The sequence below is a fragment of the Dunckerocampus dactyliophorus genome, chromosome 8 (genome assembly GCF_027744805.1).
Source record: "Dunckerocampus dactyliophorus isolate RoL2022-P2 chromosome 8, RoL_Ddac_1.1, whole genome shotgun sequence".
Taxonomy (NCBI): domain Eukaryota; kingdom Metazoa; phylum Chordata; class Actinopteri; order Syngnathiformes; family Syngnathidae; genus Dunckerocampus; species Dunckerocampus dactyliophorus.
The window spans coordinates 5257733-5273863 of NC_072826.1; the positions used below are offsets into that span (position 1 = coordinate 5257733).

Below are 16131 nucleotides of genomic sequence, written 5' to 3' on the forward strand. Positions count from 1 at the left end.
GGAATCTCAGAAAATTGGCCTGAGAATGGAGACGAGACGCTACAGCAGGTTTCAGACCATATTTTGTGGCACCCTACTTGATATCAAGATTGTCCAAAAAGAGATGGCCAGAGGCACTTCAGCTTGCCTAAAAGACTAACAGTGAACTTGTCACACCGAGGGGCACTAAGTACAACTTCGGTGTGAACACAAAAATGACAGCAGAGCATGTATCAGGTAAATACATACATACTGTATAGGACAAATACTACTACTCTGGGGAATATTACACAACAACTCCATCAAATCTAAACACGTAACTTTAGCAACTTTTTACAAAACAAGTGCCGCAGCGCATGCTAGGAAGCTGGAAGCCCTTCCAGTGACGCTACAATATGTTGTATTTTTATATTTTATATTTTCTTTGAAATACTTGAAACTCTTTTTTGTAGAATACTTGATGTGGCCCAGCCTCACCCTGACTCTACCTCCAGCGGCCCCCAGGTAAGTTGAGTTTGACACCCCTGCGCTGCAGTATACACTATATGTCAAAGATACAAGCTGTGTTTTTTATCCCATAATCTCATCTGTTCTTTAATTATTATTAGTATTATTATTATTTTGTCCTCTAAAAATCGATATTTCAGTATAACTAGTACAGTGGGATTGTCGTTACCTACAAAAATATCTACTTTCCCACAACAAAATTTGAGTGTTTTTTTTCTCGCCTATGAACAGTAAACCTTCAAGTGTTAAATGACATCGTAGGACATCACAAAAGTTTAATGGTCACTCACCGTCCTGACTGTCAGTTCCGGGGGATTATCATTGATGTCCGTAATGGAGATTAGGGCAGTGGCTGTGTTGGACAAGCCAAAGTTCAAGTTTCCCTCCATATCTGTTGCCTGGACAATAATGGTGTACTGGGAGACTTTCTGTAGAGAGAAGTAGTGAGAGACAAACAAGGTTAAGAGTGAATCATCATAAAAATGTACAGATAGAAATATTGTGCTTCAGCATACGAGACATATTCACAAGCATTGAAACTGTGGATCAACTACATCTCAGTAGGAGGGGTGCTGTCCGTGGTGCTGAAGGTTCAGACTGCCCACCAGAATCCCCAAGAACAGAATGGCTGCACTCAGAAGTGAATATGCAGATTATTTGTGTTATGTGCTGTGTGACACCAGCCTGTATATGTCGGGTTTTATTACTTACTTGTTACTGGTGTGTGGATAGAATAGAATGCCTCACATTTCAGCAACCATTTTATTATATCTTCTAAAGGGACAAATATCAGTGGAATTTGGATATAACTTAAAGCAGCAGGGGTGCAGCTTGGAACGTGGTATGGATTTGCTGTCCTCTGACAATAACAACACACAAAATTGTCCAAAATTCACCATAGCTGCACACGTTGATACTCGAATACCTTCCACTCCTCCATGACATCACGGAGCTGGTGGATGCTAGACGCCTTGCGCTCTCCACCTTCCACTTGAGGATGCCCACAGGTGCGCAGTTAGGTTCAGGTATGGAGACATACACTCAACAAAAATATAAATGCAACACTTTGGATTTTCTGATCTTAAACATTTTGTATGTACACAAAAGGCCTATTTCTCTCAAACTGTTGGGAATCTGTTAGTGAGAATAATCCATTCACCTAACAAGATGCTAATTCGATAGCATTGTTATTGCAAAGGTGGCTCTAGGCTGGCCACAATAAAAAGGCCACTCCGAAAAGTGCAGTTATATTGGACGGAATAGCTTGGGAAAGGAGAAGTGCTCATCTGTGAACGCTATTTGAGAGAAATATGCCTTTTGTGGGCGTAGAAAAAGTTTTAGATTTTTTCAGTTCAGCTCATGAAAGATGGGAGCAAAAACAAAAATGTTGCATTCATATTTTTGTTGCGGGGACGTGGCAGGCAGTTGTCATCTTGGAGGTGTGTTTGGGGTTGCTATGGTGGGAGGAGATCACGCTCTGCTTCAGAATGCCACAGTTCATGTTGTACATTCAAATGTACGCCTCGTATTCATTTTTAATGTATCAGTGCCCAAAGCCATATACAAAAATACATGGTTGGGTAATTTTTGTTGAAATGATCAGGACTGAGAAATTATCAGTGGGACCCTCTTGCCCTCTGACATCACAATAGTTCTAAAAATCTTGTTAAAACTGCAAAACTATGACCAGTTTCATGTTTACTTCCATTATTATACCATATAGTTGGAATCATGTACCCTGCTTATTTTAAAACAAAGTTTCTCTGCGTCTCCACCCAAAGAAATCAGTATAAGGTCTCCTTTCCTCCTTAAATAATCCATTTGGTGCAAGCCTTCACTGTGTCAGGTTGCATAGATAAAGAAGAAGAGAATGGACGTCAAGGACAGGTCAGTGTCGACAAAGCCTGCTGCTTTATTGAACATTCACAATGAATTCTACTGATAGTCTAGTGTTGCCTGGCTAGTTTTGGCTTCTTCACCTCGGGGTTGTGTTTTTAAAAGGTTTCACAACAAGCACCACTGATGTCAGGGGCTGCCTGAGGGGAGAATAATAAAGGCAGTTGTAGGATAAGATGAGAGGGCTACGACACCACAGTCAGGTCAGGCTTTTCTTTTTCATTTTTGTTGAGATGATTGAGTTTATTGTGTGCTCTCGGTCAGTCACATTTTGAACATAGTTGTTTGATCTCTCGTTGTATAGTGGAACCTTGGCTTTCGTCATCATCCGTTCCAAAAGGTAAGCGGAAAGCGAAACATACGAGAACCAAAATAATGTAAATCGAGTTAATCAGTTCACAACACCCGCAAATATGAACAAAAACATATTTTATAGAGAATAATCATAGTTTTTCATGCAGAAAACAGTGCAAAATACATATAAATGATGAAGGAAATGGATAAATGAACATTTAACATAAATTTTAGGTTTACTGAGCGGGAGGTGCGGTACACCCTGGACTGGTTGCCAGCCAATAGCAGGGCACATATAGACAAACAACCATTCACATTCACATTCACACCTATGGACAATTTAGAGTCGCCAATTAACCTAACGTTCATATTTTTGGAATGTGGGAGGAAGCCAGACTACCCGGAGAAAACAGAGAACATGCAAACTCCACACAGAGATGTCTAATGGAGATTCAAACCCAGATCTCCTGTATGGCCCACATGCTAACCACTAGGCCACAGTGCGCCCCGTTTCATTCTAGTTACAAACTAAACTTTATAAAGAGTGGAAGGTTAGAGCTGTATACTTTACCATTAACTTCACTTTCTGTAATGTGTCTCCCATAAACTGTTCCCATTGCAATGTGTTAAAAGTTCCTACCTTTCCATTCCAATCCCATTGTAAAAGACGCTACATTTGTTCTTTCTTGAATTCAATCGTGTTTGTCACCTTCCTTATCAAAGTTATGGCACTTGCAATATCCCTTGCCATCATAGCGACTTATTTTGCAGCCGTAATAATAAAAAAAAAAAAGCAGACGCAACACTCAGGAATACGCAGTGCACTTGAATGCCTCATCATGCTCACATTGCTATAATGAGGAAGAAAGGAGGCAGAAACAAAGTTGTTTATCATTCTGTGTGCATTCTTTGTCTATGAATAAATAAAGCACACACACACGTAATAAAGACGATTAAAGGGTTCCCAGGCTGGATCTGTCTAAAGTGTCCCAACTCTAAATGAACCCCTACTAACTCACTATCCATTCTTCTCAGACACTGAGTAACCAACATGTGGATGCTTTGTTTGGCCATACAACAACTGAGACATATTTTTAGCAATAATTTTCATCAAAAAGTGATTCCTACAAAAATCAGGGCGTACAAAAAACAAACTTCCACTGTACTTCTGATCACATATTGCTTCCACACACTCTGCTCTGCCTCAACTCCCTTTTTCATTTTCTCCAACCAACAGTTTTTGGTAATTAAACATGCAACTGATGTTAGATGGACTGCACCATCAAGACCGTTCTGAAACTCAACTGAGGTCATTAGGCTTCTCCGTGAGTCATTATTAAGTGCACAGACACTCATTACTCCACACCCAAACAATCCTATTAATGAAAACAGCCTGACCTTTATTAGTGTTATAATGAAATATCAATAACATCTCCCCTCCATAAAGTACTTCAGACTGAATGAGTGCCTCAGCAGTCTCATTAAGAGCTAGTCACATACATCAAAACATAAATGCACTGGATACTGTCAATGCATAGCTATGATGGACAGCTCTTTCTTTGAGGACCGCCAGCAGGTGGAGCTCTGTTATAGTTGGGAATGAGACTGAGGCATTTCTTGCAGGGTTTTATCTCTCATCAGAGGGTACTTCAACGTTTATGGCCCTTCCAGTGCACACATGCACGGTCCAGTGAGAATGAACAGGTGGGAAACTCACGTACGTGCACACACACACACACACACACACACACAGAAAAAGTGCCCAAACAAGCTACTAAGAAGCTCTCTAATCTTGTGGAAATGCAAATTCAAATGCAATTCAATCACAGTGTAGCACTACCTTGTCCCAAAATCCCAGTACAGACGTTAATCCCTATAGACTAACTAAAATGGAATTATATTTTTGAATCCATGTTGTCCACATGCAAACTGTGTGTGTTTCAGGACACTGAAAACTGACGCAGATTTTCTATAACTGAGTTTTCATCATTATCAGCATTATCACTTCATCAACTAGTCAAGTCGCGGGCAATCAGCTGATCAGATAAAAACATACTGGCTGCTCGTGGTGCGGTTTGCTCAAGGCTTAATTAATGGGCAGGGGGAAGGTGGAAAAACTAAACTAAACAAAACAGCTCAGGAGATGAGGGACAAACAACCATAGGAGATATTTCTGGCAAAACAATTTCTGAGTGCTACTTCACTCGGTGAGAGGGTGAGATTGATAAGCAACCATTTACACTCACATCCACAACTATGGACAATTAAGAGTCTTCAGTCGACATCACATGCATGCTTTTGGCATGTGGGGGGAGAACGGGAGTGAAGCACGCAAGCAGGGAGAGAACATGGAAACATGGAAAGCTGGGAAGGTTTCCTGCGAAGCAACGGTGCCATCCATCACCCTCAATCATTATAACACAACACATTACACTTGTCAAATCTACTCTACTGGCTTTGTTCATTTACAGTCATCCCTCGCCACATCACGCTTCGAATTAAGCGGCTTCGCTGTCATTGTTTTTAAAAAATGTATTAATTATATGATATGCCATACATATGATGCCACATGCATGTTTAAGCAAATTTTAAAATGAACTAACATACAAATATAAGACATTGAAGACACCACATTGAAAGACACTTTGATATGTAGTATTCTACACTGGTCACTAGGTGTCAGTAATGTTACTGGGGCCACGCAGTCAGGAGATCCGGAAGATCGGTTCGTATCTCTCTTTGGACTTCTCTGTGCGGAGTTTGCATGCTCTCCCCCCGTGCGTGCGTGGGCTTCCTCCCACATTCCAAAAATATGAATGTTAGGTTAATGAGAGACTCTAAATTGTCCATAGGTGTGAATGTGAGTGGGAATGGTTGTCTATATGTGCCCTGCCATTGGCTGGCTATATATGGCCTAAATATATGCGACCAGTCCAGGGTGTAGAAAAGTAAATGTGCTGAGTAGCACCTTGAGCAGTGACGAAAACAACGCCAAGTTCAACACAAGATAAGTTTACACTGTATCGTGAACACCTTTTTCAGCTCTCTTGATTCAGTGACGGCTCCAAAAACACATCCTCCACCTACATACATCAGTACTCTTCATTCAGCAACCTGCTCACAATCCTCAGATGGATTTGCTGGCTTGCTCCTGGAGCATGGATGCACTGCTGTGAGTTCACAGAACTCACAGTCTCATAGACAATACAGCCCCCGGCCTATTTTAAGGATGCAGACTCGCTGCCTTTTTCTCCAGTTGGACTCTAAAGACACTAATAGAGCCAGATTGCAGGAACTCATCCCCTGCAGGAACCACAGGCCAGGCAGTCCTGCATTGGGCTGGCATCAGCAATGCGGAGAGCCTGGCAAAGGGCCACATCACATCATGCCACACCAGACGGTTCGTGTGGGATTGAGACATCCCAGGGTAATGAAAGACAGCAGCTCTCTTTGCCAGGACAGCCGCTGCTTACAAAAGAGTACTTTTGCGCCAGCTGCGGCACCAAGACATGACTTGCGCATGCCGTGTTTATGTCACATCAAGTTATTATAATTAGCAGTTTCCAAATAGAAAGCAGTATGCATGCCACACCAAAAAGGTCAATCAAAAGCTCTTAAAGAGACAGACAAAAAACCTTAAAGGGTTAGACTATTTTTTTGTACACTGACTATAAACTTCAATGATCCCTCATTTATTGCGGTTAATTGGTTCCAGATGCGAACGTGACAAGTGAATTTCTGAGAAGTACGATTGCTTATTTATAAATGGAATATCTTCGTATATACAGCATAGAAAACCTGTTTACAACCTTTTAAAAACATTATTAGAGCCCTCTAAATTTGAAATAACACCCCTATAGTCACCTTTACACTCATATTACCCAATCTGGCAGACATAAGAGAAAATAAGTCATTTAAAACTTAAATAAAACTCGTGCTTGTGTGCGTTGCTATGAACGTGTTCTGAAATAAGGAATATTTATTTGGGATTATTGTGCCTGCAATAAAAGCCTGTTGTGTGACTCGCCTAACATTACAGTAAGATTACTGACACCTAATAAGCAGTGTAGAATACTACGTCAACATCAGTATAAGCATCTTATATTTGTATTTTAGTTCATTTAGACATTTTTATTCTTGAAAATGCCATGTTTTGACGTGATTTTATTAAATAATATATTTAAAAAAAAACCTGATCGAGTGAAGCGGTGAAATTCAAACCGCAAAACAGCGAGGGACGACTGTACACTGTTACTACATGCAGGCTAGGCTGCGACTTGCTGCGCCTTGTAAGTGTACTGCTTCTGTTCTTGAGTTATCACGTTGGAGAATAGCCTGAAGATGATGATGTCACAGAGAACTTTGAGCTTTACTTCTACAGTGTCATTACTTCATCACTTTTTTTTTAAATTTATTGTATCCGTGTGAAATGATCAGCAGATGAACTACTGCATTATGGCCCAAAATATACTTTGTAAGGTCTCTGCGACCTTGAACTTAGGCCAACCCACTCTACTAATGTCTTCTTTTTGTGCCAGATGGAAGATTTCTTCTACACAACCTTGAAATATTTATCATCTCATGAGAACAGGACTGATGAGCGGTTGCAGTGGCCTTAATCATGAATTACTCAGAAGAATAGCAAAATTTGTGGGAAAGTCATTTGAAGTGTTGCCATTTACAAGAACGGGACAGATGGAAAAACCTGTAATAGTCATCATGCCAGCATGATTAACACGGACAAAGTCGAGCATGCACGTGTAGCTACGCTGTTAGGTTGTTGACTGGAGCATGCGGAGGCACGTGGGGTCAGAGGAGCGAGGCTGAGGAAGGTTATTGGAGGAGAATGCTAATAACAATAATTGGCTTTCAGTAACGTCAGGGGAAGCGATAACTACGCTAAACCCCATGTAACCCCCATCTCCTCAGTATGAGAGAAACTGCTTCACCTGTTAATTAGCACATGAATATTTTAATTAGACACCACCATGGTGGATGAGGATTAGCTGAACTGTGAGAGAAAGTAACGTAGAGCATATGAAGGTGTTTATATTGTTCACACAGAAAGTATGCATGATGTCTTTACACTTCATAAATTCAGCGTGAGACCTGGCACTGATTTTATTTCATGCTATGCTTGTACAAATGCATCCACGCGACTGAGTCTGTTTGTGTTGGCTGACCCTGACAGCAGGTGGATAAACTCTTAGGTGTGTCCCTCTTTCAGAGGGAGGACAGAGGCAGGTGGGACACAGCCTGGCTCAATGTGTCCGGATTAATGAGTTTCCCTTACCTCACATGCGCCAAACCTGGGACACAAAGCTTGCCCATCTTTACTAATTCTCTCATAATGTTCCAGGTATATTACATGTTATCATGTCATGCCAGTCCTGGATAATGATGAACATTAATGTGGGGGTTTTGGCACTTGCATTCCGCTATTGCTTTTTAGATTTTACCTAGAACTTTTTTCTAATTATGCTCACTTTGCTGTTGAATCCAGCTTTCATTTCAAAAGTGATGACTGGCTGGGTTTAGTGCTGAGCAGGACCAGCGGGACTTCTCAGAATATAAACATTATGAGATACAATCAATAGTGCTTTTATGTCCGCCGTAAAAATCAACCAACTAAGTTATGAGGATGAAATTATAGTCATCACGACTGGATCTGAATTTAAAAGTTTCCATTTTGGGGTTCCTGCACAAAGAGCAATTTGCGCTGCTGCCCTCAGCCGTGTGCTAGAGCACTGGATAAGCACGGATCAACTCTGCGTGATCTCCCTCATTAGGAGAATAAGATGGAAGAGGCTGCAGGGACGTTATGTGTGTGTGGGTTGGTGAATAACCATTCCAGCAGCTGATGAGAAAAAAAAAACAGTGAAAGCTTCAAGCCCTCATCTATTGCGAGAGCCGATGTTGGAATGGCTTTGTCCTTTAATCGGAGAAAAGCATGAGGCCGTCACTATTTTTATTTACACACAAAGGTTTGAGTATATAGCTATTTAGTGTCCTTGCTTTCAATTACTTGACATCCCTGAAGCTTTGAGTGCTGTACAGTATATCATTCATGTTCCCAACGGACATTTTCAGGGATATCGTGCTAATATATCGACATCATACTGCAAGAACTTAAAGAACGTAGAACTCAAGACAACCTATTCTTATTTTATTTTACTATCGCCAATCAGTGTCCAAAGGCTTGGACTACTGCGTGATGAAGAGCTTAAGCTCAAGCTAAATGGCTAATGGCTCGAGACTAAAGTGACACAAAGAGCGACAACGATAGAGAGAGAGAGAGAGAGAGAGAGAGAGAGAGAGAGAGACTGACAAAGTGTGTGAGGAAGGAATCATGAGCTGTTCGACTGAGATGCTGAAGACGACGACGTGAGTGGTTATAGCTCCCAGGAGGAGGAGGAGGACGGTGATGAATGACGTTACTGGTAGGCTATTGTTTAAATGATCACATTACAGGCACTGTTCAGCACTGTTTAACTTACTGTGTTACACGCACTGTTATGTTTATATTATTATATCAATATTTCTGTGCAACACCTTTCTGTGAACTAAGTATCCCATATTACGACACGGACATCTGCGGCATTTAGACAGTCCGGAAATTATTAACGGTGCAACAACATAACATCGACAAAACCTTACACAACCAAATATAAATTCAAATGTCCGAAACGAAAAGAAAAAGCAGCATCCATAACAGTTTTTGCTAGTTCCAGCTAGCTTGTGTGTGTACCCCCTCTCTCCCTGTTGTGCTTAGTGTCGACACACACGGCACCACACATTTTGACCAACCAGGTGCAGCTTTAACAGAAAAAAAGACAAGAAAAAAGCTCCAGCTCGTTTACTGTAAAGAACCGGCTCCTGTTGTTCATTTGTAAGAGCCGGCTCTCTTAGACGTTTTGTTCGTGAATGCACCAGGGAGTAGCAAGTTTAGCACAGAAATACTGCAGTAACTGATGATCTTTGCTTTTTACACACAAGTGACACAGAGGCATTGCTTTCAACACAACAGGGCGGGAGAATAGAGTTCACACCAACTGTTATCGGTAGGACAACTTTGTCCACATAATGTCAGTTCCGAACATCTATCTGAAAAAAGCATAACACAAAAGACACCATTCATACACAGAGAAAACACACGCACACACGGGGGAGACCGTGCAAACTTTGAGACGCTCCAACAGACATGCTAACTACTAGGCCGAAACCCATGATCAAAAGCAGTAGACCGCTACCAAGGACATCAATTGAGCAAGCGATAAATACAAGCAATGACACACACGCACCTCTCTGTCCAGGCCAGCTGCAACTGTTACTATGTCTCCAGTCTCACTGTTGATGGTGAACATGTTGGGGATTGGGCTGTGGGGTGTCTGTGAGAGGATGCGGTAGCGAACCATGCCGTTAGCTGTGGTGGAGTCGTCTGAGTCACTGGCTGTCACTTGCATAACAGATGAGCCTGTGAAAAAAAAAGCATATGGTGTTTGTTAAACTACAAAAAAGATTTAGCACCGAGCAGGTTTGCTGATTGATGTTGTCATTAATGAGTTTGGGCATAATATCATCAAACTAGTCAATCAGACTTTGCAAATTGCTCTGACATACTGTGTTATCTTGCAGCAACTTTTAGAGCGGGCGCTATTATCGAGAAGAGCACCAAAACAAAACTTGTTATATAAGCCCCTATTTCAAGCGCTGCTGTTTTGTCCTCTGTTTATAGTCAAGCTAGGGGAACATAGTTTCCACCGCTACAGAGTCAATTTAGTAATGAGCAGCACCCAGTCTTGTGCCATTTCTACTGTATCATCCATTATTTCAGCCTTCAGCAACAGAGAGGCTGCCCTTAATGCTCCAATGCTCTTTCCCCAATATTATTATATATTTCTTTTTAGAATAACAGATAAACACTTCCATCTAATGCAGACAGAACAGAGGGGATAAGGTTTGCAGATAAATCTCAAGGTGAGCAACATGCCACAGTCACGTACTGGTGATTTAACCACAGTAATTATCACAAAAATGACTTTGGGTCTGTGCAGCAATTTATAGCTATATTGCATGTTGAAAGCGTGGGGAGCTTTTTATCTGTATGCATGTGCGTGTCGTCGTGACGTGTTTACAGGAAGCCTGTTGCTGCTGCAGCCTTCCTTAGGGGAATTATTGATCAACATGTGTTGACAGCTGGGCCGTCGGGTGCAACCAGGCAATTAGAAACACTTTGTGCGGGAACAAGGAGAGATTACCTAGTCTCTCCGGCAGGGTTCTGTGAAAATGTCACTTTGCATCAGGCAGCCATTTGCAGGCTGCTGCTGCTGCTGAGAGAACACGACTGTCTTGCCAGAGGGGGACAGCTGAGTAAAGATAGGGCTGAAGCTCTAGCGTGCTTGAGTGAGATGGTGGAAGCAAGGGAAAGGTGGCATTTGAATTGTCAAAAATAAACAGACAAAGTGAACGCCCCAATTTTGATTCAGTTACGATTCAGTTTGTGACAAAAAGTTTTGCCTCAGTTTTCATACAGTGGTTTTGGTTATCATACAATATTGCGCGTAACAAACTGTTGCATTCTACCCTTTGGCATGTTGAATCTCGTGGGATTAATAGAGATGTGAACAGACTGTCGCTACCCAATCCGTACCGGAAGCCCGATCGATTCTGCACACGTGCAAAACGCATCCAGATTCGCTCAGCAACCTGTCGACCTATTTTACGGCAGTTACAGATTGCATGCATCAGGCAATCCGATGTGTACCATGCATGAGCAATATACATCCTCCCACCATAGTTTATCTTTTTTTTCTCAAATACGGTAATCTCTCATCCATGGCGGTTCATTTATTCCAGACCCGACCGTGATACGTGAATTTCTGCAAAGTAGGATTCCTTATTTAGAAATTGGATATTTTTGTAGTTACAGCACAGAAAATCTGTTTACGACCTTCTAAATATGTTTTTTAACATTATTAGAGCCCTCAAGATATGAACTAACACATCTATAGTCACCTTTACACTCATATCAGTTAGCGTCTGTTGCTAACTGAATGGTGAGCAGACAGAAAGTGATGTCGGGGGTTCAGAGATGCGTTTTAGCTTGGCGTGTGTAACGGCCGCAACAGTAGCTCGTGTTTTTGTTAGGGATTATTGGTCTGTTGTGAGATAATTGAAACCTGCAATAAAAGCCCGTTTTTCTGGTGATCAAGTCTGGTGCTTGTGTATCTCACCAAATATTTCTGTAATATTACTGACACCTAGTGACCAGTGTTGAATACTGCATATCGTTCACAGCGTCTTTTGAATGCCTTACATTTGTATTATAGTTCATTTAGCCATTTTTATGCTCAAAAATTCTTAATAAATTCTTAATAAAACAATATGGACCATTTACTGATAATAAGCCGTATTCGACCATAAAGCGGCATGATTTATTAATTAGGATATTTTTGAAAAACCGTGATAGAGTGAAGCCGTGAAATTCCAACTGCGAGGGACGACTGCATATTTGTTGACCCTTCCTTCCTGGTTGTATGAATTCATTTTATTTAATTTTATTTTTTCGCTGAAAAAAACTACAGACAAGACATTTGCTAGCAAGATATGTTTAGACATTGCGCAAAATGTATTATTTTAATTTGAAACATGTATACAGGTATGTGTATACTTGCTTATGTATGTATTTCTCCGTTTAAAAGAAAACTCTGTAGCTGCTGCTACACGGACGGTTTACGATCCATTCCATTTAAATATCACAGTACGTGAGGCCGCAGAAGCTCCATAGTAAAAAATTGTATGACAAAGGAAGTGACCTAGGCCTCGCACATGCACAGAACCGGTCGGACAGTGACACGGACTACTCCCAACATTCCTTGCTCATTCAGCCATCTTGGACCACACAGCAAACACAAATGACAATGTTACACAAACGTGTCCGTTTGCCCGCATATCATTCCGCAAGCTCATGCGCCCAAGCAAAGAATCTCTTGTGTTGGTGACTCAGTCTTGTCATGTTATTAATACATTGCGTGTTCATAACGTGTCTGTATTACAAAAACGTGCCTGTCAGCATGCGCGAAACTGGAAACCGGAACCGGACGTCATTGTCCTTTGGCTCCGTCGCACCTTCATGACATCAAAACTGGTCGACTGTAGTTCTTCGCTAACTAACACAGTTACACACAAGTCTCGGCTTCAGAATAACCCACCATGAGGCCAAACCGAGTTGTACAGTAAGTGCCAACACTTTGATAAAGACGGTGAGAAACACTACTGAATTGAAGAAATACCTCATAGCAAAGTGTGAAGGTGTTGTCTGTGTGGCAAACAGAAGTCTTCAATCAAGGTGACTGAATTGTTCTATATTAAAAGTGTTTTTGTGGGTGTCTGTTGTTGTTTCCTATGGGAAAAACAGTTTCAGTTTTCGTACAGTTTGAATTTAGATGGACCCTTTGGGATTACAGATTAGTAACAAAAACCTAGGTTCCACTGTAAAAGCAAATGTAAAGAGATCAATTAAGCAAACTGGTTATGGTATGTAGTAGAAATTACAGTATAAAGGGCAGGGAATATGAAGATCAATACTCCAGATGTTGCAAAATGCAGTATGTGGTAAAAATACACGTGTATATAAAACTACTCAGGAGTTGAAGTAAAAACAACTCTAAATGCTTCAGTATCCAGACATTTTGGACATTTTCATGCTCACAACTTTGTGGGAACTGTTGTGGGATGGCTATAAAGACATGGCCGTAAAGACACGGATGAGCGAGTTTGGCGTGGAGGAACTCGATAGGCCGCCGAGTGCTGAAATCAACCCGACGCACACATTTGGAATACATTAGAGCAGGTACCATGACAAAAAAACTGTGTGCCAGCGCTGTGGCAATGGATTGTGTTGAGTTTCCACAACAAACAGAAATGGCTTGCAATTGGAGAGTAAATAATCAGACAGTTTTTGATACATCATTTTGTGTTTGACAAGAAAGTGAGCAGGTACATGCAGGTAATTGGCTCTAGATGGCACAATCACTCCTGTGACAACCTCTGTGGGCAGGATAATTGTGGCCAAGAATTCCATTTCAAACCTCATTAAGTTTCAAACCAGGGTTTGTCGCATCCAAAAAGGAAAAGGAGATGGTCAATGGAACACAGGAACAGAAAGGCCTACTGCTTAAAAATGATTACCAGCCCCTTCACATTTTGGCTCTACTACTTTTCTCTATAATAACAAGGATTCATGATATCCCAATCTCATATCCAAAGATGACCCAAAAGGGTTAATCTCTGAGCCTGTTTAATTCCACTTTAATTTGAACACTAATACCAAATCCTAATTGCTTTTTCACCAAAATCACTGGAGCTGAACATTTTACTGGTGGCAGATGCAAGTATTGTTGGTCATTTTGCCCATGTGACATCATGTGTGAGCGATATCCGCTGGCTAAATAAAGCCTGCCAATGTCAACATCTGCCTCTCAATTAAAGGGAATATTGGAAAAAGAAGAGGATGATAGCTGGAGAGCAACAAGGAGAATGGAATGATAGACAGCAGAAGGCATGGCAGGGAAGTAAAAAAAAATCCAAAGAGCAAGCAGGGATGGATGGTCTGCCAGCACAATAACTCTTATCAGTGTAGGGAAGATAGGGGTGGAAGTGGAGGTTGCAGAGCAAGGAAGGTAGGAGAAAGGGCTGAAACAATGAGTGGATACAATGATCACACAGTCTCTAATGTGGCAGACTCTGCCCTGTGAGGACAAAAGGATGGTAACTTCGGAAAACCAGCCTCTATGAAATACGGTCAGGCACGACCATTCATACCTCAATGCAAAGGTCACATTAAATGCATGAGGTGCTTTCTGAAAGAGCCTTGATCCCTGTTGCTGCACAGAGGCCGTGTATGTGGATCTCAGATTACTCAAGGTCCCAAGGGCTGATGTTCCTGCCGGTGTGGAGGCTCAACCACAGACATACAGCAGATAAGTGGAGATTGTTGGACTATAGCAATAGATATGAATTTAGATACCACAAGGAGTCTACGCTCTAGGCGTTTTGTGGCCCTCAACAAGATTTTGTTTGTGGCCTACCAAATGACACATACCATCCAGACCACGGGTCGGCAACCTTTACTATCAAAAGAGCCATTTTGCTCCCTCGGCCACTAAGAAAAATTGTCTGGAGCTGCAAAACATAGCGACTTATAAACCTTTATTTCTTCATTTTACCTGTTACAACAGAATGCAACACACCAAAGTGCAGTGTGCACGTGGAACGGATGCCAACCAGTGGGGTTGTGATCGTAACCTGGTTAAACCTGACGCCTCAAGTAATGTGCAGCACAGCGAATTGATAACTTGTTCCTTTTAACTCACTGGTTAACGCTGCTCAGTTGAACTATCAATCAGTGGTCTTCTGTGGTCGCTGGTTCGAGCCCGGCACGTGCAGGACCACTGTTACGTGCGGAGATCTACTTCGAAATAAATGACAAGTTTTCAGGAAAATGGGCGCTTGTTTTGAAAACCTTTCTACGATTTTTGTTGTTTCTCGCCACCGCAGTCAGGCAAACACCGGCTTCCTCTCCCTACCTCGTGCTCATCCAATCACCAGTCGAAGTCAGCCATGACGCATTCACAGTCTTAAAGAAAGTCGGATATTTTTAACTGTTTTCAAAAATGTGCCTTTATCCCACTCCGGTGATAAAAACAAATGTGAGTATTGCGAAGGGAGCCACAACATTGGAGGCTGAAGGTTGCTGACCCCTGATCTATACTACAGTATACTACTAAACAAACACACGTACTGCATATGTTGCATAATAAACACACAAAATGAATTAATCACAAATATCTTTATTTGAACAAGGTCTATTACAGAAGCTGGGCCAATAAAGACTACTAAATAGGTTTAAATACAGAATAAACCACAAACCCTAACAAACTATAAATATGAACTTCCAAGTAATCTGAATGTAAACATGTAAATATTTAAAATTATGCAAACAAATGATCCTCAATAAGAAATTTGCAAAATCTTAAAATGAGGTAAACACAATTCAACCACTACACCGCCATTTAATGGGAAGCACCTCATGTTGCCTTTATCCTGTGCTCTCTTTTCTGTCACCAATTTGCTTTTTTCCCGCTTCGGCACCACTCCTAAAATGGTATTTTTTTGAAAAGGCCTTCCAGATTTGAAAAATCTGACAACCGCGCCTTGTCGTTATCGTGTGGCCATGCAAACCTCTGCTTTCTGAGAACAATGACATCGTCGATGACGCCGTCACGTGACCAGAGAGTGGCCGGTTGTGTACTGCTGCCGAAAAACATAATATCTGAATATTTCGCCTTGATATTTTTTTGTCTTATACTCCAAAGTGAGTCGCCGGAGTAATGACTAATAATTCCGTTTTGTTATCAGTCTAGACAAGGCGGACAAGCAGAAGATGACGGACCT

The 16131-nt window shown here is 41.5% G+C and overlaps 1 protein-coding gene across 2 annotated transcripts in view; it reads right to left on the reverse strand.

Moving 5' to 3' along the window:
- cdh4 (cadherin 4, type 1, R-cadherin (retinal)) overlaps positions 1-16131 on the reverse strand; it is a 237285-nt gene that overhangs the window by 23074 nt on the left and 198080 nt on the right. For both annotated transcript variants that reach the window (XM_054784962.1, XM_054784963.1), the window contains exons 7-8: positions 9978-10150; positions 777-914 (exon numbers count right to left, since the gene is read on the reverse strand). In XM_054784962.1, coding sequence (XP_054640937.1) covers positions 777-914; positions 9978-10150 — 311 coding nt within the window. The remainder of the gene's footprint in view (positions 1-776; positions 915-9977; positions 10151-16131) is intronic.